The sequence below is a fragment of the Solea senegalensis genome, linkage group LG18 (genome assembly GCF_019176455.1).
Source record: "Solea senegalensis isolate Sse05_10M linkage group LG18, IFAPA_SoseM_1, whole genome shotgun sequence".
NCBI lineage: Eukaryota > Metazoa > Chordata > Actinopteri > Pleuronectiformes > Soleidae > Solea > Solea senegalensis.
In genome coordinates, this window is record NC_058041.1 from 10334886 (window position 1) to 10360325 (window position 25440).

Genomic DNA, 25440 nt, shown 5'->3' on the forward strand with positions numbered 1-25440 from the left:
AATGACTTACATCCCCTCCTTAACAGAGAGTGAAATCACTTGAGTGAAGAGTCTGGGGCCAACACATTTGTTGCAGTGTTACATTTTGGACATAATTATGCTTGTGGCGTCTGATCCAAACCTGTTATTTTTAGATCACCAGTGAGTGAGTGAGTGCAGTCTTGTGTGACTGTAAAATGGCCAGAATTAATATTTTGTGCTGCCACAGCACAGACTACATGTAGGAGGATGACTGAAGGGGATGTAAAGCTGCTGAAATAAGGAATGATGTCACCACTATACATATACATATGTGTATATACATATATATATATATATATATATATATATATATATATATATATATATATATATATATATATATATACATGTGTTATAATCTGTTAATCCACAATATACAAGGTTTAAATTATATGAAGCAGAAATGAAGGGAATTATGAACTACAGATGACTGTATAATAATTTACCTTACTATTGTTATTAAGGATTATGCATTACCAATTACATTTATGAGCAAGCAGCTTGAACATAATAAAAGTATAAAAGTAGCACATAATGAGCACTATTGGAGTTTGTACGTGCAGTTGTCACCATTTCATATTCACAGAACAAGATAAGCAAACACACGACACATCCATACACACACACACACACAGACTTATTCAACAATTGGTGACATCATCGCCCACTGACAATATAAATGCAATTACGGAGATTAGAGAGAGAGAGCGCTCGAGACAGCACTGGAAGAGTGAGACGGAGAGAGTGAAGGAGAGAGTGAGGAAGAGAGGTTTAAATCCTTAGTTAAGCTCTGGGACAGCAGCAGATCCTCTTATGCAACAGTCAGTCTGACACACGGGCAGCAACACACACACACGCACACACACTTGCATTGCTGAACATGAGACACAAAAATTGCACGGAACCAAATGTCCATACCATAGTTGTTATTTTAAAACACAGTACACCGTGCACGGTGACTAAAGTCAAATGTTACCTGACGCATTTTTCCCGAACAGAATTAGACTGCGATGGTTTCCAATAAAGATGTGAACTGAAATAGCATGACGCATCTAAAACAAACACAGCCTTACATTTTTGAGTTTGTGTTACTTGGTCTATAAACACCTACATAAAAAAGCGACGCCTTCATTTAAAGTTCAGTAAAATCCAACAGAAAGAAAGAAATTATTAATATTATTATTACAACAAAAAAGTGAACAAAAAAATACCAGTAACTGTTGTCTATTTTCTATTTCCCTGTAAATATATTGACTTTAAAGTTTTGGACTTCCTAGCAGGAAAAAACAAAATGTTTCAAGACATCACTTTGGAAATATGCAACATAATTTATCAGAAACACAACTAACAGAACAATTACAACCCTGTATAAGTATCTTAACCTAAATATAATATATAAAAAAACAACACAAAGAATAGTAGATGCATTGACAACAACTGCGTAAGGTTTGTGACCTATAAACGCCATTATTCGTCCTGTTTACCCTTGAAATGTTGTGCTAATCCTCAAATGTAACCACTTGCATAACAATGCATCTGAGCGAGGATTCCAGCTGAAAGATGCAGAGTGGAGCACATGGACGGCACCATCACTTTTTAGGTTTAGTGCTCTGTCCTCTGAGGTGACACGCCACACCACTGTTCTTTTCACTTCAAACTAGAGCCACGTTATTGCCAAAGAAACATGAACTCACCACAATTCTCTTCACTTTTAATCTCATGTGTCACATGTTCTAACATATGCAACACAATCCTTTAATACTGCACTATTTCATAAGTTAGATATTTAGATAAGGGATGATTAGGGACCACTTTTTTGTGTCCGATATCGATATCACAAACTCGTAGTATTAGTCCGATACAGTCTTTTTAGACCATTTATGAACTATGAAGTTGTTCACACCACATTTGTGAGTCACTTCAAATACAGAATTCTCCAACTGTGTAACAAATATTGTTCTCCCAAAACAGAAGTAAATAATCAGCCCAAACATGACTCCGCTGAAATGATATCCAATATTTGACCAGTATTCCCATCCCTAATTTAGATGCAACAAATGCAAATTAATCCCATTTTAGTTAAAACCATGACTACTGAAACTGCCAGAGTTGCATCAAAATGATTTATCTGTTCTTCTACAAGGCTTCACATAGCATACGTAGCAATGATATCTCTGTACCATATGCTGTTTTAATGGGTTATATTACAGGAAAACCTCTATTAACTCGGGCGTCACCACAAAAATTCACTGAAATACCGGATAATGTAAACATGTCAATGCAGAAATAAAACATAAACAATAATAAAATTGTATACGAATCAGAGCTACTCATTGACATAATCAATTGTATTGCTCAAATACTTGACACTGATGTTAGCTATGCAGACATTTCTATGGTTACCATTCTACTCGAGTGTAGCCGTGTATCCTAGCAACAGATCAACGCAGCACTTCCTTTTGTCGGTAAAATAGTGAGGTTTATTTTTAGACAACATTGCTTACAATGAAAGTCAAGAGTTGAACGTACAGTATTACGGTATATCACGTCGTTATGTCTTTTCTGTTTAGCGTTGCTGAAGATGTAAAGATGGGGCAATCACAAGATCAGTCCAGAAACTATGCATTCATGGTAAGGTGGATTACATAACATGGACGATGAATGCCCACTGCAGTGTATATGACAGTATGTGAGTAAATGACAGCGTGACCACCAAGGCTACAACAGAGATGGATGTAAACTGTAACTTTAGTTTTATTAAAATAACCTTTAGACACTAGAAACAAACACAAGACTCGTCTGGAATTATTCTGGACCATAATAATGAATTGGACAGATAATCTAATCAGAGTACCAGCATATTGTAAGACATGCCGCTACTCAAAATAGTGAAATTAGGAAGTGCCGGCCCACTTTAAGCACTGCTGCCAGGGAAACATCAGAGTGAGGAAGAAAATATTGGTACTACGAGTTAGCCAGTGTTGTGTGTTGTCTGTTTTTGTATGTATTTATCACTGATGGATCAAAACCCATAAACCCATAAAGCGCAAGTGGAAACAGGAACTGAACAAGACCATAGCGTCCCATGGTCCCGCACTGCTTACCCAATGCCATCAACGTATAGGTCTTTTGTTATTGTTTTGATTGAGACACACCTAGGCGGCATAAATGACATACTGCGCCTTTAACTGATAAATATTGTAGGGTTATTCACTCAGCAGAGTGAATTATTCATCAAGCAAAATGTTTTTTGTTTGGCCACTAATAAAGTTGCCTGCAATCGGTTAACTGTGCTGTGAGATGACTAGGCATTCACCTGTCATGTGCACACACACACACACACACACAGACATGCATGCACTCACTGAGCTTCCTGAGTCTGGTGACAGAGAAAGGAGAGCGAGAAAGAGAGAGCTGGAGAATCTGGTTCCTCTCATTAATCTTGTTAGACCAATTAGGACACTGATCGAGCCAGGGAGACGGATAACTTCACAAACACCCTCACTCACTCACTCACTCACTGACTCACTCTACACTGTTTTCTTTGTGTGTGTGTGTGTGTGTGTCTGTGTGTGTCTGGGGACTTTGAAATGTACTTCAGAGGGACGTTAACATTAATAACAAACACACAAGCGTAACTCTGTTGCATTTCCGCTAGTACCACACACACACACGGCGCTCCAAGCACATTCACACACAGACACAGACACACACCATATGCAGCGGCACAGAGAAGCACTCAACCAAGCAGACAGGCCACTCAAAGCTTGCATTATATCAATACTGTGGAGCTAACCCCCTCCCACTCTCTGTCCATCGAGCTCGCTATCTCTGTCCAGGCAGACAACTCTCTGTGTGTCTCTCTCTCTCTCTCTCGCTCTCTCTCTCTCTCTCTCTCTGTGGAGCGTTTAGTCTCAGTGACAGCCTCCCACATCCATCTGTCGAATAACAAAATTCGGCTTTGAGTGAGCTTGACCACATTCGCACAATGACAGGCGTGTGTGCGTTGTTGTGCGCGCGTCCTTTCTATCAGTGCACGCACACACACACACAGACAGGAGGCCCATGCTGAGTGAGACAGCGTGAGAGTCATGCATCTTTAATGTAACATCACAGACAGCTAATAATGTAAGAGAAGCTGAGCTGTGTGGTGGGGGTGAAGGATTCAGCAAAGCCAGATCCCTGTCATGAGTGTTGAGTCCGACTGTCCAGCAGCACCACACACAAGACAGGAGACGAACTGGTTTTAGGGGAAACGACAACGTGCGTGACATCAGATCAGACAGTCACAGTCACCCCTGTTAAAGCTGCATCATTAGAAACACATTTCATTGAGACTGAAGTAAACAAAAAGTGGGCAAAGTCGTCCTCAAAACAATCTCTCACTTTGAAGCATGGAGTCCACTCATATGTGCCATGTTTTATTTTCCATTTCCCTCTAGATGGGAACATCATTTACAAAATGTATATCATGTTCTATTAAAGAACAGCAGAAAGTAGCAACCAGTGGTTAGACTCGTCATGAAAACCAGACAAATACTTGGTCTGTGAAAGTAAAGGACAGCAGGAAGCACCGTCCAAGCAGCTGAACCTGTTCAGAAATTAAACTTTTATTACCGATATTGTGATTTAAACTGTGCAATAAATGGGTTGGGGGGTTTTTACTAGCTAAGAAACAATACTAAAAAAAGTTTTCTGTGTCACTACCAAAACAATAGATTTCTGAAATCTGTTATAAAACTGAAAACGAAGCACTCAAAGAGTCAATTCAATAGAAGTGGTTTGCGAAATGTTCAACTAAAATGAAAAAGGGCAACATTTATTTATATGTTCTAAAGATAGAAACACAGCTGGGGTCTCAAAAAGAGAGACAGGAGACAAACAGTGTGCATTTCACCTGCTGTCCCAGAGCTCTCCAATATCCTACCATTCCTTCCCTTTCACTGAGAACATGCATTAAACAGCCTCCAGTGCGCACACACACACACTCACTCACACCAAAATTTGACCTGATTTGGCATCAACGGTGCACCACACAATGTGTGTGTGTCTGTTGTCACTGTGGCAACACTGCACACACACACACACACACACACAAACATCTTAAACCCAGTCTGTCCTACTTAACCAGCTCCAGGTCATCAAGGGGTGGAGCCCATGATGTCACTGTCCGGCAACTTGCCATGGTGAGAGAATGGAGTCTCGGGGTCAGGAATAAAGAAAGAGGAGATGACAATACGACGGTGACCTCCATGATTTCATGTCTTGAAAAGAGTAAAGTAAGAAGGCAGGGTCGAGGATGATGGTGCCCCTGGACAATGGTGTTTTGATGGTAATGAGGATGTCGGGGCAACTCACAGGACGACACCAAAACTATTGTTCTTTGTTTGTATTGTATGTCATGGATGACCTAACTGTCGCTGTGCAACTATATATAGAATGTGATTCTGATATAAATTCACACATTTATCTGTATGAACAACTCCCATCTCATAGTATGTCCAGTTTATACTCCAATAAAGAGAAGATTTGCAAAACCTCCTCCTGTTCCTTCTGTACTGTCACTGTTATCGTGCAAATCCATGCATCAGAATTTAATCTTTATGTAAAAGGACCTAAAATGTGGAATCAGCAATTTCAGAGCAGGTATGAATCTACGCAAGAAGTGCAAGCTCAGGAAATTTAATCCAATATAAAAGATTCAACTAAGCGCTGTATCTGTTAACAACCAGATATAAAGAATAAACGATGATTACTCCAAGGTTAGAGACAAGATTAGTAAAAAATCACAACAGGTTTTCACATTTTAAAGTTCTTTTACTGCAGGCGGAAAGAATACAGTTTGTGTAAAGGGAAAAGTTTGAACCATTTTCGAGTGGTAATATGATTTAATTGGCTCTAACTGGCCTCTAACTGGAGTCCTTTCATTAATCCTGGCTGCTGTTAAGTATAAGCATGTGAGTGTGTGCGAGTGCATGTGTGTGTTGATGCCAAGAGTCAAAGCACGGCCGGCTGACATCTGACGTGGCCCGTGTCCCTGTGAGGAAACGTTACACTGTGTGGTCATCGCGTCTCACATTCACAGTCCTCGCAGTAGGAAAACCTGCAGACACATCTACACCTCAGCCCATTCGTCACTTTTCATCCGCAGCCTTAATTTTCTTTCCTGTATTTATTTCCTTCCTGAAAGCATTTTCAATCTCCCCTTTTCTTACGAGAGATGTTCACGTTCTCCTATCAGTATCAGGAGATGCTTCCGGCAACGCTGGAAATGCCAAAGGAGAGTAAGTGAATCTATGCAATGCCATTTCTTCTAAAGTAAAACACAATGACGCAAGTATAACTGCAATTTTCTTTTCCCGGAAATCAATTCTCCACTGCTCCAAATGACACTTGCGGTGTACCGCCATTATCGAGTGTTTTTAGTCGTGTAGCATTAGACGGAGCCAGATAATTCAAGTAAAAACAACTTGACCGTGCATGTGTTGACAATAATCTATTCAGTGTCTACTCTTTTCAGGTCTGATTGTAAACTTGCTTCTGTTGCCAACTCGTGATGTTGAGTCCACCAGCATCAAGGTCTACTCCAAGAAATAAACAAAAAATACTGAATAAACAAAAAAAAGCTGACTATTCCTGCTGCAGAAGGCCTTTCAAGGTTGTCTGTTGGATTGGTTTGCTGACTTCTTTAAAAGGTGAAATTATTGTAATAGTAATATATGTAATAGTCATGGAATATGAAACAACTATACTGATGTTTTTTTGTACGTATGAATTGTTGTTTTCATTAACTAGAGAATGAGCGCTGTGTATTTACATGAGCTGGGTCTTCTATACAAAGGCCACCATGTTCGACCAACATGTTTTTACTGGACAAACTCAACACACATCCTTTGACTTTTAATAACAACTGAAGGCCACCATCGCTTCTCCTGCATTTGGAAGGGAGTTTCTGCCTTTAACAGAAACCAGAACTTTTTATCACTATCTTATCACTTAACATCAAGAAAAATAAACTTGACCCCCTCTGGTTTTATCCAACTTTAGTCCTCTCTCTAAACTCCCAGTTCTCTCTGAGGAGAAAGTGGTTTATAATATTATATTTAATTGTATCATTGAGGAATGCCACTATGGGTTTAAGCCGAGCCACAGCACAGAAACAGCCCACTTAAAGGTTTTTAATGACCTGCTTTTAACTGTTAGCTCTGGAAACTCTGCTGTCTTGGTGCTCTTAGACCTGACTGCTGCCTTTGATAGAGTAGATCGTAACGTTCTTTTGTCTCACCACGAGTTGTGTGGACATTAGGGGCACAGCCTTTAATTGGGTTTGGTCCTATTTATCAAACAGAAGCTTCTCTGTTCATCTAGGTCAATATCAACCAGTTGTACACTTACCTGTGGGGTGCCTCAGGGCTCTATCCTGGGTCCAATACTTTTTTGGGGTCTTTCTACTTTAATTATTCAACAGCTCAGCTTTCATTCAGTCTCTGCTGGACTGGTGTCAGCTCATAAGAAAAAGAAAACTGAAATGATCTTATTTGGACAACCTTAACTTTTAGATGGTTAACACAGTGTTATCGGCCTGTTCATCTCAGCCTGTCACACATCTGCAAGGAAACTTGGTGTGATTGTGGACGCCTCTAAACTTGAAAGAGTAGATAAGCTCCATAGTAAAAAAACAAGCTTCTTCTGATTACAGCTCCTTGCCACGGTGAAAGTCTGCCTTCCATTGAAAGATTTTCAAGCCGTCATTATGTTTCGACTGCACTACTGTAATTCCCTCCATGTTGGTCTTGATCAGTCAGCTCTTGGACACTGCTGCTCGCCTTATGACAAAACACACAGAGCATTTCACTCCTGTTTTGACCTCTTTACACTGGCTCCAGTCTATTATAGTAATTATTTTACGATCGTATTACTTGTTTTTAAATGTCTTAATGTTCTGACACCTACGTACCTGCATATAGAGCTCTTGAAGTCACTCACTCCAGGCAGAGCTCTGCTCTCAGCTGACCAGCTGCTCCTGCACGTGCTCAGATCACGGCTAAAAAACAGACACGATGGAGCCTTTTCTAAGCTGTGAGAGCTGCCCAGCAAATAACAAAAAATCCTCCTCAAGACTTATCTCTTCTCTCTGGCTTTTAGCACGAGTTAGGCAAGACAGTTTGGCCTCACTGTGCAGGCACGGACTATGATAAATGACTTATTTAATTGTTCTATGGTTTTATCCTCTGATAATAGTTTCTCCCTCTCTCACACACACACATATACACTTGCTCCTGGTCTCTCTGCTCTGTCTCTTTCACCTCCCCACTCTCTCCTCTGCCCCCCATTTCTACCTTTTTGGTTTTATTGTTTTGTCCTTTTTGCTGTGCCATTCTTGTGTGTTTTTGTGCACAGGCCTGCATGTGTTAGTGTGTGTCCTCTCTTCCTCTTATTTTGTTTTACTTATCTAATTATTTTATCCTTGTGACGTTCTTATTTACTGACCTTAATTTGTTAATTTGTTTTCTACCCTTATTTTAACTGACTTATTTATGTGTTTCTAATGTACTTTCTCTCTGTCTCTCTCTCTCTCTCCTTAGTCTCTGCTCTGTCACTCCTCCCCCCATTTTTCAATTCATTTGGCCATTTTTATTAACCTTTCTGGCTTTGTTGTGCAGGTTTGGACTGTTTTGTTTGCTTTTGTAATTGTTGTATTGTTTTTATCATTTTTGCTGTGTTATTCCTATGTGTTCTTTTAAACTGGTCTTGATATGTTGATCTGTTTTCTCCCTGTGTCTCATCACTTCCTGTTGCTCCTGCTTTGTTTTTCTCCTCCCACCTCTTCTCCGGCCGAGGCAGATGGCTGCACATCTTTGAGTCTGGTAGTAGTTAGTAGTTAGAATAGTTATTCTCCCTTAATAGTACCTAATGAATATGGTAACACTTATATATTAGGGAACACATATTTACCATTAACTAGGTGCTTACTAACATGAATATACAGTAAGTAGCATACTAGACCTTTATTAGTAAATATTAAGCACGTATTAACACCTTAGTTAGGAACAATCTTAATTCATGACTCATAATAGAGGTAGAATAAGGTGTTAGTACATGCTTAATAATTATTAATAAAGGGCTAGTATGCTACTTATATATGTTAGTAAGCACCTAGTTAATGGTGAACATGTGTTCCCTAATATTAAGTGTTACCCAAAACACAAAACTACAAGTGTAAATAGTGTCCAAATAACTCTAATTAATTATATGTTACTTAGAATATGTTCCCCATACTAAAGTGACAATCTACTGATTCACCAGTAGTTGAACAATTATTAACCAACACATGTTCCCTAATCTAAAGTTGCCTCCTTATAAAGTCCATACTAAGCACATAAGCAGCATATTGAGATCATAATTCATATACAACAACTTCCTAATTTACAACTAATAAGCAATAATTAGTCAATGGCTTACTGGTTGTATAATAATGCCATGTAGAATAAGGCATTAAAAAGTACTTAATAATGACTAATTAAGAGCTAATATGTTACTAATGTGCATGCTAATAAGCAACTAATTAATGGTGAATATGTGTTCCCTAATCTAAAGTGTTACCGAAAAGTGCTAAATATGTTTCCGTAATAATAATAATGCTCTATGTGAGGGAGGGTGATGAGTGAGTTGGGGGCGGGGCTTTATATTTATCTTGTGAAGCACTTTGAGTTACATTGCGTTGTATGAAAGGTGCTTCATAAATAAAGTCTGTAGACAGTGTACTCTGATCAAAGCCGTGTTTTCAACAGGTTGGACACAAGTCAAAATACCTCGGGGGTTTTGACATAAATCTTTGCAATAACATGTGTGACAGCGACCACATTCATCCTGAACATCTTATTTAGAAGTGCCAAGTTGAAAGTCGTGACCCAGGACTTTCATTGCCATCGTCCGTCGCATTGCTCTGCCACTGACATACCATTGTTGCCACAGGAATGTGCAGACACAGTTTTGTTTAGAGTGGCATGTGGCTCACCTCGACATAAAGGCAATGCAAGGCAAATGTATTTATGTAGCACATTTCACTGCATTATAGGATATCCAACGTATAAAATCTATATATCTGGCAGCAACACGTGGATCAAGGGGACAGTTTACATACATAAAGAGAATTGTGCTGTAAAATGAGTGGACATGGTATGTTATGGTATGGTAGGTTTTACAGCCACAACTGATTTATCGTGGATATCTGAGGTTGTAGCTTCATAACTACTTTGTGTCTTTGTGCCTTTCGACCTGGAGAACTTGTATCAACCTGTCTGAGGTCTGAGTTTGATGAGAAATGAGGTGGCATCTCTTCTCGCTGACACACAATCTCTGTAATTATGCTGAAACCTGTTGGTTTAGAACTGTACTAGTGAACTTTACAACACATATTATGTGATTTCTGCTAGTAGGGGTGTCTCAATCAAAACAATCACAGAGGACCTCGTTTGATGACGTCATGAAGCAACATGGAATTGTTGTCCGGCAGAGCTTTGGCAGAACGCCCGGTAAACACCAATGATCTGAATATTTCCTTCTTCACGTTGATGTTTCAAGGGGAATTTGCCTCAGAAGTTATAGCTGTCCTATACGGAAGTATATAAATGTGGGTGCGCATGCAATAAAAGGGGATCTAACCATTGAATGTAAATATGGACTTCGTTTTTAGATATCTCAAGGCAGAAATGTCACGTTGTGTATTTTAAATATAAACAAATGTCCATCACATTTAAATCACTGTCAAATAAGTTCACACAATGTTGATTAAATCTATCCGTTCCACACAACTCTCTCTGGATTTCTCAGTGTAGTGGTGTTTAGATATTGTCCTGTGCTGGACACCGGAAGTGATTTGTTTTATGTTCAGTGACACGGAGGCAACAGCAACATTGCACTGGTAAACAAAAAGTTTCAGTATTTAATTCTACAGCTCAAGTAACCCAGTCATTCAGCACTCCTGCACTGCCACTGTATACACACAGATGCTCCCTCAGTCAGGTCTGATAGTATTGCTTGACAGATGCTGTTTTCAGATTAACGTTACATCATACCTGTTCATACCGTACGTGTTCTACTTTGTTTCACTTTTTTTCTTCTCTTCTTATCCCCACTCACTCCCTCTGTCTTACTCCCCCAACTCTCACCTACCCATCCTTCTCCCTGGTGTTTCTGTGGGTGAGAGGCTGTCACCAAGGGGACAGGCTGTCATTGTCACCATGGGGATGGGCTCCGCAGAGCATCTCAATTACTGAGTGGGACAATTAATAAGCATCAAAGCCTGGTTAATATTTCACTGGGGGCACAGAGCAGGAACCTGGCCCTCAGCACTTTGGTCCACAGGAGGCGGATCACGGAGAGGTGGAAGAAGACAAAAAAGAACAGGAAGAGGAGAGGAGAGGATGGGAATAACAGAGTGCAGAGACGAGGGAGACTGCGAGAGATGATGAGATGAGATGAGAAAGACAGCAGAAGGACGGAGGAAGTGAGAAAGACAGAGCAGAGGTACACGTGTCTCTGTTTGTCTGAGGAGAAAGAAGCTTACACTCTGCTCGGATTCTCACTGTGGGTCAGTGTTGGTTTACGGCATCATATTGAGGAAGGTTATTAATCATAATATTATTTCCTTACTATTTTACATTGTCAATTTATGCCTCTAAACACTGTGGAATAAGTTGTTCCTGCGTTTCTTGGAATGCACTTTATGAACTGAGAAATGACGGCCACACTATGGTAGAACTACAAAGGATCCACTGTTTTCCAGCTGAAGTTGGCAATTTGAAAGTAAGGAATAAGCAAATAACATAGGCAGCGTCATTAGTTGTACATGTGATTAGATATCCTGTAACTCTGGGTGATGTAGGCATGAAGTGGAAAAGTCAGAGGATTACAGAAAGTGACAATAATGTGGTCCAAGTATGTGTGTGACACATTTCACTAGAATCAATGCGGCCGTTGTTGAGGTGTTTCGCTAGAAACAACAAACATAAAGAAGACGAAAACAAACCTGCCCTCTTTGTGTTACCTGTCATTTGGGTGTACACGCCAGAGTACGTACGGTATGTTCACTTGGCAACTGCTACCAACCCTCATTTGTGTGACCTCTTAACCTACCTGTCAAAACGATTTACAGGAAAAAAGCCCGCTTAAGAAATTTTTGTGTTGTGCTGGCAATACTTTGATCACCAGAGAAATCGTCAGCAGTAAGGTTTGGAGATTAAATGTGTCAAGCAAAAATACCAAAACACTGTCTCTTTCCGTCTTATTAAATGCATCGACTGGCTACTTTTTCTTGCGTTTAAATCACTGTCAATTTAATATCTTTGGTTTGAGGACTGCTAAAACTCTCTCTCGTTTAAACCATTTGAATTTACATGATACTGACAGATTAATATGGAATTATAGATCAATAACAATGACAAACGAAATTTGAAGATGCCAAAATTTGGGGATCGCACTTGGATTTTTATTTTCTTTTTTACACCTTTTAGACATTTTCCAGATGATAATAATAAAGAAATGCTAATTAGTTCAAGAGAAATAATTAATACAGATTAATGGAAAATGAAAAATAACTATTGAACTGTGTCCTTCCTTACCCTCTACACAATAATGGTCCAATGAAATATCCTGCAATGTGGACACTAAGTGGAATGAGGCTGCAGGTGTTTGATGCCAAAAAACAACTTTTAATTAGTGACAGTGTTCACTTTTAATAATTGTGGTGATGCATCTTATTTTGAAATCATTAAAAATGAGACTGCTCACATTCCTTTGCTGTGCCTGAACTTTACTTCTTCCTTCCTGGCAGGTGACCATCGGGGTGTGGAAAAGGAATTGCTCGTTAGAGGCATTGCAACGCGGACATGGATGATTCAGCGTCGATGCACTGACAGCACCGTAACCTGTTATAGCCACATCATATTTGGCTTTTTCCAGTCGCTGGAAGCTGCAGCTCGGATGCAGAAGCATTCGTTTTATTTTGGTTTCAAATTAATCTGTAAAGACACGTTTAAACTACGTGTTGCTTGATGATAGATAGAAAAGCGGGGATGCAGTGCATCTAATACACCATGGCATCGAAGAGTGAAGAGAATTGGGCTTGTAACCTCAAATCCCAGGACAAGTCAAGGGCTGATGTGCCCCTGAGCAAGGTGCACTACCTAACTCCCGCCTGTACAGATGTGTGCTGTTCCAGTTTGTGTTCTCACTACCCTTGTAAGTCGCTTTGCGTTAAAGCGAGAGCCAAATGACAAACTAGAAAATGTAATCCATCCATCTTCGACCACTTTATCCTCCACATGAGGGTGGCGGGGGGGTGCTGTGCCAATCTAATCATCAACATCATAATAAAACTGCGAGACCAGTGAAGATGCACAGGCAAGAGGAGGAGGATGGGATAACTTTGAGGAAGATGAGAGCAGGAGGAAGTGGGAGACCCGGGAGGCAGAAGTGGTGAGTAATGGAGTGATGTAGGGAGGAGAAGGCAGGGGAGGTTGGAGGGACGATGTCGATGTGAGGCAGATGTATTGATGCTATATGATCAATGGGATGTGCTCAATCAACAGAGTGATCCATATGCTGACCTTACTGTGGATGGATGTGTGTGTGTGTTTGCGTCTACATACTGTATATGCTAGTGTACACTGATATAGTATGAGGTTACATAATTGCACAGCAATTACTTTTAGTCTTTTAACTCGTATACACTTTGTACCCTATACAGTATGTACATAAACAAGTTTTTACTGTAACACAGTATGAAAAACACGTCCTAAGATTTCAGATTTTAGATCAATTCACCACAATGAACATTCTGTTTTGCTGTCCTTTCTGTTTCGGTCATATGTTAATCCAGCTGAAGGCAGTATTTCAGCCTGTATGCAACAAAAATGCCATTCTGACAGATGAAACAGTGCTACTGCTGTAAGCAGACCTAACAGGTCACTGTAAAAATGATTATCATGTTTTAAACATGTTTAAAAAGTCAAAACACGTGCAAATGTGTAAATGTGTAATTTGCAGCTACTGGTCTACATAGAAATACAATTAGATTACTGTGTGGTAATCTAAACGGCGCGTCCTCATCTCACACAATGCTCGTCTCGATGTCACCTTCATGGGCCTTTTCATCGAACATAAAGACGAGATAGCAACAAAGCGGAGCAGTGGAAAGAGATCACATGATAGAACTGAAGAAAAAACTTGCAGACCCCAGAAACAACTAGCCCTTTATGCCCTCATATACAAATCCACGTGTGGCGGTCCAACATGATACAGCCACTGCGCAAATGAAATTACGTGACAAGAAACCATGACAAATGAAAGGAACTTCCATCATTCTCACTGCTAATGTACAGCACGCTATCTCCAAACATCTGCACAACTCTGTCAGCGTGATTGGTTCAATTCTGCAGGAGAGACAGACAACAGTACCTTTTATGTCTTCTAGTCCAAAAACAGTGGGAGGAATTTGGGGAGCTGAGGACGGAGCCGGGATGCACATATCTGATCATGAGCAAGTCGAAACCGTTCCCGTTTCACAGATAAGGGGGACGGGAATCTGCAGCGTTCAAACACAGAGACGCAAACAAGCTCCTCCATGAGCTTCTCGTGAGGGACGGCAGACAACATCACACATGTCACGTGTTCAAACAGACCAGGGTGGACAAGCAGCTGAGCCACCGTCTCAGCAGCACAGAGGGACAGATACTGTGTGACAGCAGACAATTGAATTCACGGTTAATGAACACACTGCTGTGGCACAGAGAAGAGGGCGGCGGTGATGGAAGTAAAGATTTCTTATAAATGACGCCGACGCTCCCTCAACTCCTGGATCCAGCAACATTAACAAAATGCAACACGTGAATGTGACTATAAAGGTTTCAGTGTAACAATAAACATTTAGGGGCAGTCATACATGCACTGTGAACAAGGTATTTGTTTTATGCATAGGTATATTTGAGTTTACTTGGTCGTGCGCTGAGCCACGACCAAGACGATTTTCAGTCACGACAAACATTCACGTCCTTCTGATTCTGAATAATGTGTTAGAGGGCTGCGCGGTATCAGGGAAATAAATATAAATGGAAACATAACAACTTATATCCTTAGATTCTCTTGTCATTTCTCTGCCACCGAGCAGTCAAGGGTGTGATGTGTGTGTGTGTGTGTGTGAGGGGGCTTTAAGGAAAAATCATTAGGAAGAAAATGATCCAATAAGTTTTTGGCCGAAACAAAACTCCTACGATTAACACCCTACATTTATCGTAGCACAAGCAGTCTTTGCGATATGTGCGTTGCTCATGTTGACATTGCGATGATTTTTCTTGATATATTGTGCAGCTCTATCACAGTTTTGCATGTCAGTGAGTTGAACACCGTAATATAGATCTAAAATGTGGGTAACTGAGGAGGTGTTGGATCATCGCTCAGTATCCCTCAACATCCTGGATCAGTGAATCCCTGCTCATGAGCAAAGCAATACAGTGTTATGAAACTCTGTGTATGGAGTTTGTTTTCCTGAAGGATCAGTTTGTTTGTTTTTAAAAAAAAAGGTTTTTGCTGCATGCTCAAATAAAACATTCTCGACACTGGACATGGACATACTATGGGGCCAGCTACTGTGCACACTGCATTTTCAGTCTCATGCCTACAAGTGCCTGCAAGCACAGTATGCACCACAGCAAATGTGCTATGCAGACAGTGCAGGAGTAGGTCTGTAGCATATCCTCAATGTTTGACCACCTGAGGCCTGTGTTTGTCTCTCCGTCTGGTGTTTATTGGGCTTACTTTCACCTGCATGGGCACAAATTCTGACTGCAGTGTCAATATCAACCAATCAGTGGTTTGTCTTTTACCTCTTTTACATAAACCTAGCTGTTATTAACACATTTGTAATGATGAATTCACTGAATTTACCCCTCACTTACAGTACATCCTGGCCACAAGACAGTGGTGGCACATGTCTCTCTACAACATGTCACCTGTGCTTTTTAGGCGTTTACGTGTTATTACACTGACACTGAGCACTGTATCGGCTCATCCCTAACTCTCAGGAACAACATTGCAGCCAACACATACCCAGTCTTCATAGTGCCGGGTTCCATTCTGCAGCAGGTCCTCCAGCTGGATGGTGCAGTTGGCCACAAAGTCATCATAACCAATGGGCGCATCGTGGAACACAGACAGCTCCAGACTCCTTCCCTCACGGACCTCAGTGCAGAACTCCTGGTGCCAGGCCGGGCTGTTGGTCTTGGTCCTGGTGGCGGTCTGGCCCAATCGGGTTTGGTCTAGGTTCAGGGCCAAGTAAGGATCCAGAAGGAAGGATCCGCTCTTTCCCACAGCATGACGCAGGGCCCACGGAGTGGGTTTCAGGTCCACAGCTTCACACACTCGCACCTTCAACAGGCCACTGAACACAGGCATGGCTACAGGCTATACAGGGATGTGTGTGTGAGAGTGTGTAATTGTGTGTGTGTGTGTGTGTGTGTGTTGAGGCTGTTCCTGCTCCTGTACACAGACTGTTTCCTTCCAATGAGCGGGGTCACTGCACAGTCCTGCTACATCCCATAATGCCGCTGGCTCCTTTGACTCTCAGTCTAGTACAGCCATATCAGAACACTGTGTTATCCACACACACACACACACACATACACTTAAACACGCACACAGCCGACGGGTCTGAAAAACGTACTAACACTGCAGTACTAACACAGACTCACACCCTTCACAGCTCCTCTCTCTCTCTCTCTCTCTCTCTCTCGCTCTCTCTCTTGTTTGTTTACGGTAGGACCAGACCAGTGCGCCAGACCAGATTTCAAGTAAATAAGGAAACAGGCCGGGATACAAACGTCTGGGCGGGAGGGAGGTGCACGTTAACGGGCTCCGGTTGTGTCCACTGGAGCCTCTGCGCGGTCCTTGTGTGTCTGTCCCAGGTCAGGGTGGGAGAGAGCGCGAGCTGCCGCGCCTAGCCATCCGGGATTGGTGCTCCGTGTCCAGCCCGTCTCGGCTCTCTCTCTCTCTCTCTGTGTCTCTGTGTCTCTCTCTCTTCGCTGTGATAAGCTCCTTGGCTCGACCTCACGGTGCCGCGGTATCTGCGCCTTCTGTCGGGACTGCAAAGCCTTTCAAATGCCCGAACGCAGCGGTTGTTTGGGGCTCACGATCAGCCTGAACACATCACAGTGATCCACTCCCGTTGGCTTTTTTTTTTTTTCTGCTTTCGATCCTTGCGCGCGCCCCCCCTCGTTTCCCGTCCCCACTCTCCTGAATCCGCGAGTAAGCGCGAGCTGCAGGAAATGCGCAAAACGCGTCACTCGCGCTGCCGGGCTCTCGCGCCGGATGAGAGAGAGAGAGAGGGAGAGGGAGAGATGTGTGTGTGTGTGTGTGTGTGTGTGTGTGTGTGTGTATGTTACCTCTTTAGGACCGTTTCTGGCATAAACCAGTGGAGACCAAAACCTGGTCCTAATGAGGTAGAACCTAGTTTCTTAGGAACTGGTTACGTTTAGGGCTAAGATCTGAATTGTGGTTAGGGTTATAGTTAAGGTTGGGGCTGGACAATGGCTGCTTATGGTTAAGGATAGATTCAGTCTTGTATAAAGTACCTTAAAGGGATACTTGATACTACAAGTATCTTATCAGAAAATGACTTTGGTAGAAGTTGAAGTCACTTTTCTGTAATATTATTAAGTAAAAGTCCTAAAGTATATGACATTTACTGTACTAAAGTATCAAAAGTCATTTTCTGATATAAATGGTAGCTCAGTGGTAGGGTGGATTCTTTTCAACTGGAAGACTGTGGGTTCAATTCCTGGCTCCACTAGTCTATGTGTTTTCCTTGAACAAGACACTGAACCCCATGTTGAAGCATGTGAATGGGTTTGAAAGATGTGTGACTGGGTGAAAACTATAGTGTAAAGCAGCTCATGAGAACTAGAAAAGCTCTATATAAATACAGACCATTACCAACTCTTCTTCTGATTATATTTGGTAGTAAGAGTAACAACGCTAGTTAGAGGAAATGCAGTGGAGTATTTGTAGAAATACAAATAACAAAGTAAAGTTGGCAATTTGGCAGGAGATTTTTGATGGTTAGGACTTAGTGTTGTGGTTACAACTAGGTTAGTAGTCAGGTGGAGAGTATGGGGCTAGGGAGTGCACTATGTCCTTGTGTCCCTCTGTGTGTGTGTGTATGTGTGTGTGTGTGTGTATATGTGACCATGCATAAGCATTGACTGATTGACTGGCTCTCTGGCCTGTCTGGCCATGATGACACACACGCACACACACTCCATGCCTGCGGGTGAATTCCATAACCCCTCTCAGTCAGAAAGCACCTCTTCTATCTGGACACACACACACACACATTTTTGCAACAGGGTCTTACAACATGACAAAAAAGTTTCCAAACGTGCCTCTTGTCTGACACAGTCACTCTGTACAGGATGCTTTACATGGTCAGATCTCTGTGAAGAGCTGTAAAAAAAAAGACCAGGATCTTCCTCAGAAACCCATGACTGTTATTATGACATTTACAGCATTATATATTAGAATGTCCTTTATCAGTGCAGCATGAAATGTATATATGTATATAAATATATATATATATACGTATATATGTATACATATAGAATCTAGAGCATATCAATATATTTTATTAGTATATATATACTACACTTGGAATTGTGATGTGCTGATTTTATTACTAACTTCAAAACAAGTATCGTCATGTGTCTTCTGAAATGCACATTTTATTTAAATAGCATCTTGATAAAGTTAAATCAAAAATATCGCTGACAGTGTCAGTCAAAAGTTTGTGACTGAACCCCTGCATAAGACAGCATTAGAGTTGACAGATGTACCTAATAAAAAGGCCACTCACTCAGTATATAAATATATTTAATTGTAAGCTTAGTTGTTGTCTGTTTGAGAAGCTGTTGTAATTTGTAGGGTTAATACATTAACAGTGGATAAATCATTTCAGTAAAACAGTAAAACAGTGACATAATAGAAAAGTAAAATGGTAAAAACTACATAAGTGTTCAGGTTGACTGTTTTTATCCTGAAGTGAGGACCAAGGAGAAGAGGTGACTTTTCAAAATGATACAATTGCATTACTGCCTCCTTCTTCACATTGGTGTGTACTTTATTTACCTCTTATTGTAATTTATCACTTTGTTATGTACCCTCTTCAACTTTAATCTCGTCTAGTGTAATGTTTTATTTTCCACAAAGAAAACAAGGTGTTTCAACATGACATGACAGTTTTGTTTTGTTTATTTTAAAAAGAGACAGCATGGGGCATCAGGTAAAATTTAATATAATACGCTGTTACTTCAAATGTTTAAAAACAAACGCTGTGTCAGGCTTTTATCTGTTTACAAACTGACGTAGAGCTTTAAGCTCTGCTTGCTTTAACTTTGCTCTGTTTACACTGAGCCTCCATGACTCTCGGCCCAGCTGCGCCACCTGCTGGTTCCTGTGACGAGTCACTTCCAGGAAATGACGTTTTTGGAGCGATGTGTTCCAATCGTGCACCTCGTGAATGAATGTATTATGATCTGTCTGTGTTTTGATGTGCATCGGTGATGTATATTATACTTGTAAATGAATGCTTCAATGTGTAGAACAAAGTCAGACCTTGAAGATTAGACCTATAAAAACATTTAAATACTCTTTTAGTCTTTATTCAAAAATGGAACAACAAATAATCAGAAATACAAGAAGTATTTCTTATCACTAAGAAGTATAGTATTATAAATGTCAAGATTCGAAATGAGATTAGAACGAAACAATACTGATTTGAACGAAAATTAAGCATTTTACCGCTCATTCAATAATGCTGGTACGCAATCTGCATTTCCACCACTAGGTGGTGCTGGTACATCTTCTCTCTTTAGAGTCCTTCACTGCGACCCCTTTACCGCAGCATACATATAGGATACTGAGTTTTAAACACAATTTTGCATTGATTCAGTTTTTGATTTTTTCTTTTTTTAAAGCAAAAAGCCCATTAATTTGAGCAATACATCACTTTCTTAATTCTTAATCCATATTATTCTGTAAAAACAGTAAAATACTTGTGATACTGATATCAGCTTTGTTGTTTTTATGTCTCTTAAATTCGCGATTGTTGGAATTTTGACTGAAATGTGACTGAAATTTGGTTTTTAGCAAACTGTCCAACTCATACACACGTGTATGTAATGCATTTTCACAGCAGATATTTGTCAACACCTTAAAAAACTACATATAAAAGTGCACTTCAGAAAATAAACAAGTAACTGCTGTGTCTGTCAGTGTCAGAATTCACACACATTCTTGTTTGTGGTAGAGGGTATAGTTACATTTTTACATGCTTTATTTGATTATTATTTGATCTACTACCACTTTATACTCCACATGAAACCCAGCTGACATAAGGCAAAAACCCTGGACAGGTCACCAGGGACAGAGAGACAAACAACCATGCACTCACACCTATATATGGTCAATTTAGAGTGTCCAATTTGTCTAATCCACAAATCTGGATGTTTTTGGACTGTGGGAGGAAACTGGAAAATTAGGTTACAAAAACATAGAGATATGAATTGCTATAAAAACAAGTAAACAAGTCTCAGTGGCGCAGTCATTATAAACCAGTGATCAGCAAGTAAATGTGGATGAGGGCCAATTTTTTTAAAGCAATTGAATATTTGGGCCAAAACATCCTTCATGGCAAAGTGTCTTCAAACGTCTTCACAAAAACCCATGTTGTTTCCTTAACCTCTCCTTCTTTGAAACTACATACAAGTTGTTATTTTATGGACATTTACTCCCCATAACTGGCTGTCCATGACAACCTCAGTGTTTTTATTTGTATTTTCCAAACCAAACATTTAGATTAGGTTAACTGTAAGCTCTGAACTTGATATGAAATGATTATCTTTTGTGAAGACAAGCAAATAATTGAACATCAGATTTGTTAAATCAGATACTGATGCTGGCGGGGCAGTTTTGACCTACAGGCCACCAGTTGCTGACCACTGATATAAACCATACACACGTTACTAAAACACTGGGCACAATCTCAGTCATAAATTAGATCATTTTATTTATATATAAAATACAAAAAAAAACACATTTATTCAGAATAAAATTGAACAGAACATACAGACCGAACCGCGGCCGTTCTTTAAATAAAGTAAAGGTAAAGAAACAATAAACTAAATTCATAAACATACAAAACAGTAAGACAGGGGCAAGTGGACTTCAGTGTGGTGTGATTGTCGAGAGCTGCATATCCAGGTGTCCACAGAAACAACTACTTCCATAACAACAAAGAAGAAGAAAAGCCCATAATTACAGAAAATAAGAGTGATTACCTCCAATGTGTTCCAGCATCCCTGAGTTAAAGCACAACTGATGTCTGTTCATTCAGGTTGGTCAGCAGATGTCTTCATCCAATGAATTGAGAAATAAATAAAAAAAAGTGGATGTGATCACGTGCAGCTGGTGGTCACCATGGTTGCAATAAACCAGCAGCTTTGACACAAACCTGTTACATTACCTGAATGATTCACATCTTCTGTCTGATGCTCTGGTTTGATGAAACTCATGAAGTTGATTTCAAACCCAAACCCTGACCAGCCTTTTTTTCATCATCGTCCTCTCTCCGTAACTCCACGGCAGACCACCACAGGCCTCTAAAGTTCCATTTCACAGCTTTTAAGTTCTCAGACATCCAAGTCAGAGTCACTGTCCGTCACCGAGAGAAGAAGAGTTTGGCCATCAGCGCGTTCTGCGCTCCCGTCCGGACTGCAATCACCTCCACTGAAAGCGCGCGCGCCATCTGGACACATGTGGTGCTGCAGTCTGAAAATGAAGACAACAATATATCATGTTTAACCCCGCTGTTAAAAAAACGCATTTTATTTAAGAAAGAAAGAAATTAGATGTATTTTTTGTCAAAGAAATATAACAATCTCTGTCAGAGCAACAGCGTGTGAATGATGAGCAATTAAAGCCATTCACGAACAGTTTGCCTGAACCAACAGCGCGGCTGACCCCACACAGTGACCCTAAAGCAAATTATAGGGAGAGAAAGGGGAAAGAAAAAGGCCGGGGCACACTGACAGAGAGAAAACAAAAACCTACACGCTGAATGGCCATTCATGCGCTTTTACGCATGAATGGCCCTTTTACGCACAGCCTTGGCTGCTGGTGGAGAAGATATTACTTCAATGAGTGCGTGAGTAATAATAAACGAGTGGTTATTAAAGAGCGTGAAGAGGCATTTTTGCAGTTTACTTCATCTGGAAAGTCATTTCTGAATGTGTTGCTTAGCGACTCTTGTGTAACTGTTGCCTTCTCTCCATAACACACCTGTTTTTAGCTGCTGCCGCCCGGTCTCTCTGTCTCCGGTTTTTGAACCAGTTCCCAACCTGAGTCGGTGTCAGTCCGGTTGCATGCGCCAGCTCCCGCTTTTTCCCGGGGTTCGGATATGGGTCCTGCAGGTACCACTCTCTCAGAAGTCCCCGCGTGCGCTCCTTGAAACAGTGCGTCTTCTGCTCTCCGTCCCAGATGGTCCTCGGTAACGGGAACTTCTTCCTAACGCGATACTTGTCCACCGGTCCAAGCGGGCGGCCCCGGAGTTTCTCTGCCTCCCGGTAATGAGCCTCCAGCCACATCGCCTGCAGTTTACCGTGCGACGCGCGCGTAAACCGGTGCGTCTCCAGGATGTGATAGAGCTCGCGGAAACTCCCGGTGTGGTAGGCCACCACGGCGCGAGCCCGCTGCACGGACTCGTGCTCGGAGATAGAGTCTCGGCCGTCTGTGGTCACCGGGAGTGACCAGAGGAAGCGGGCCAGCCGCTCGATGTCCCCGGTCTCCTCCAGAGTCTCGCACACGCTGGCGATCTGCGCCGCAGAGAAGCACAGTCCCGGGAGAGCCACGGGAGCGCAGGCGGAGGGAGGGTCCTCGGGGCAGCGGGAGTGGGACATGATGGGAGGCCCATCCGCGAAGTGCGGCAGGAGGAGACGGGATGCTGAGAAAAAGTCGAGCGGCGTCCTGAAAACCATCTGGTGCTTTCAGAAAAGTCAGAGAGAGGGAAGAGGCAGTGAGTTTTGGAAAGAGTGTGACACAAACCGGACTCTTTAGTTCACCTGGGAGTCAGGGAGGGACACCAACTCTCAATTCTCATTGGTCACTGTGCAGCTGATGCGGGGTTGTCATAACAACAGTGTCAGTCAAACACTCCCTCGATCCCTGTGTGCACAGGCTGGACACCCGAGTTCCAACTGAGCTGCACTTTTAATGTTGACTAGTTCATGAATCAGGAAACAGATGGTTTTTCGAAAACAATTAAACAAGTAAAAAAAAAAGATGAATAATGAAAATCAGAAAAAATGGTGAAAACAGACAGAAAATTTAAATAAGCACAATTTATTCTGCCTCACGTTTCTCTACAGTAGGCTTTTAAACATGGTTAAACTGAATCATAACTTTAACTCACTGTGTTTTGGCAAAACATTTGCTCTGTAACATTCTTTAGGTTTTATATGACATTATATGGCATCCCATCATTAAAACCACCTTCTGAAGAAGGAGCACTGATGCTGATGATGATAAAGGAGAGACTATTTAGAAATGAATGCCTGACAAAATGTGACTAATAAACCGTGGTGCTCTCCTGTAAAGCTGCTCGCATCATTAATGACAGTAATGTGGATTGTACCCAGTGTGACAGCAGGAAATCTCATCATCCAGAGCTGAAAGCATATGTTTCTCAAAGTGTTGCCCCATCACTCTAATCAGTTTTCTATTCACTAATATCCATAAATTCAGCAACACTAATCCACAATCCGGCTCCATTCAGTTATCTTGGATTAACATCAGGCCCATATACAATATCTCCATCAGCTAACATTAGTCTAATAGAGAAGAAGCATATTCAATCAACTTTAACACATTCTGGCGGCCACGGGCCGTGTGTGTGTGTGTGTGTGTGTGTGTGTGTGTGTGTGTGTGTGTGTGTGTGTGTGTGTGTGTGTGTGTGTAAAGAGGCCCATGTGTGAAGTACAAAGATTTTGCCTCAAATTAAATGACTTTATAGCAAAAATGTGTTTATTTTTAATAAATAAATGTAACTTTATTTGTATAGCACCTTTTATACAAGGATTGCAGCTCAAAGTGCTTCACACAATAAAATGAAAATAAAATTTAAAAAGAAACTAAAACAGTAAAATGCAAAAAATAAAAAATAAAAATAGGAAAAGGCTATAGTGAAGAGGTTAAAACCCTGTTTTAACTTTAAAATGAACTTAAAATGCAATTAAAACAGAGCTAGTTGAAGGCTAGAGTAAAAAGATAAGTGTTAAAGATAATTTAAGTTTCAACAGGTTGTATATGACATTGAGTCATCTCGTTGGCATTTACACAATCAAATGGCTGCAATGGCCCAACAACTGATAACCAAGAAGCAGCTAAGGAAAAATAGTCCTGGATAGATAGACGTAGATAGACACTATTTTATATATTTATTGTGCCACACATTAAACTTGCTGCCAAACTGCCCGTTTTTAAATCTCAACTAAAAACCCACTTCTTCTTATTTGGCGTTCCCTGACCATGTGTATGTTAGCAATTGTATAAATATGTCTTGTATTTTTATTGATCTTTTACTGTGTGTTTTAGTCATTCTATGTTATGTATTTTTGCGATGCACAGCCCTTTGGTCGACTCGGTTGTTTTTAAATGCGCTTTACAAACTCATTTGGATTGGATTGGATCGTGTTGTGTACCCCCACTCCTACAAATGGCCCAGTGCAGATGTGTAGGGTGTGAAAAAGGGGGTCACCCTGCTTTAGGAGGTTAATGCCAATTACTCCAAGAGACAGATGTCCCGATATGTGGTACAGTGTGAGGAGTTGTTTGCCAGATTTCACCCTGGATGATGCATCTGGTCTCTGCTTACAAATAGAGTTCTATAGAGTTATTATTACTGAAGAAATATAAACAGTATGTTTAGTAAGTACATGTGCAATAATGACATCTTTAGAATGAAGTTGTAGGGTAGTGGTAGTGGTAGTGTTTTGAATCTGTTATTATAGATCTTTGTAGTTTTTAACTGAGCTGAAGGAGCCTGGAATGACTTGGAATCATGTGTCTGCATGAGCTGAAAAAGTTCTAGCATTGGTGTCAATTCACAGAGTTTAAATTCTAAATGGACAGGGGTGAGAAAGAAGGTGCAAGACGGCAGAGGGAGAAAATATTTACAAAGGTGATTTAAAAGAATTCACAGATGCATGCTCCGGCCAAGAAAGTGGTTTGAGACTCAGTGTCAGTTCTGTTTGTCTCATTCACGCTGAGATCCTCCTCTTGGTCTACTTGAGATGCCTGAGTCTGCGGAGAGGACCT

The 25440-nt window shown here is 41.0% G+C and overlaps 2 protein-coding genes across 2 annotated transcripts in view; both read right to left on the bottom strand.

Moving 5' to 3' along the window:
- Window positions 1-17350, bottom strand: part of prkcea (protein kinase C, epsilon a) — a 35852-nt gene extending 18502 nt beyond the window's left edge. The window contains exon 1 of the mRNA XM_044013747.1: window positions 16129-17350. Within this exon, the coding sequence (XP_043869682.1) occupies window positions 16129-16473 (345 nt within the window). The 5' untranslated portion in view covers window positions 16474-17350. The remainder of the gene's footprint in view (window positions 1-16128) is intronic.
- A 3197-nt stretch (window positions 17351-20547) lies between these two features.
- Window positions 20548-23216, bottom strand: LOC122758928 (homeobox protein SIX3). The gene is made up of 2 exons (XM_044013332.1): window positions 22408-23216; window positions 20548-21897 (listed from the first exon to the last, which is right to left on the bottom strand). The coding sequence occupies exons 1-2, from the start codon at window positions 23100-23102 to the stop codon at window positions 21759-21761; spliced, it is 834 nt and encodes a 277-aa protein (XP_043869267.1). The 5' UTR covers window positions 23103-23216; the 3' UTR covers window positions 20548-21758.
- Window positions 23217-25440: the final 2224 nt, after the last annotated feature.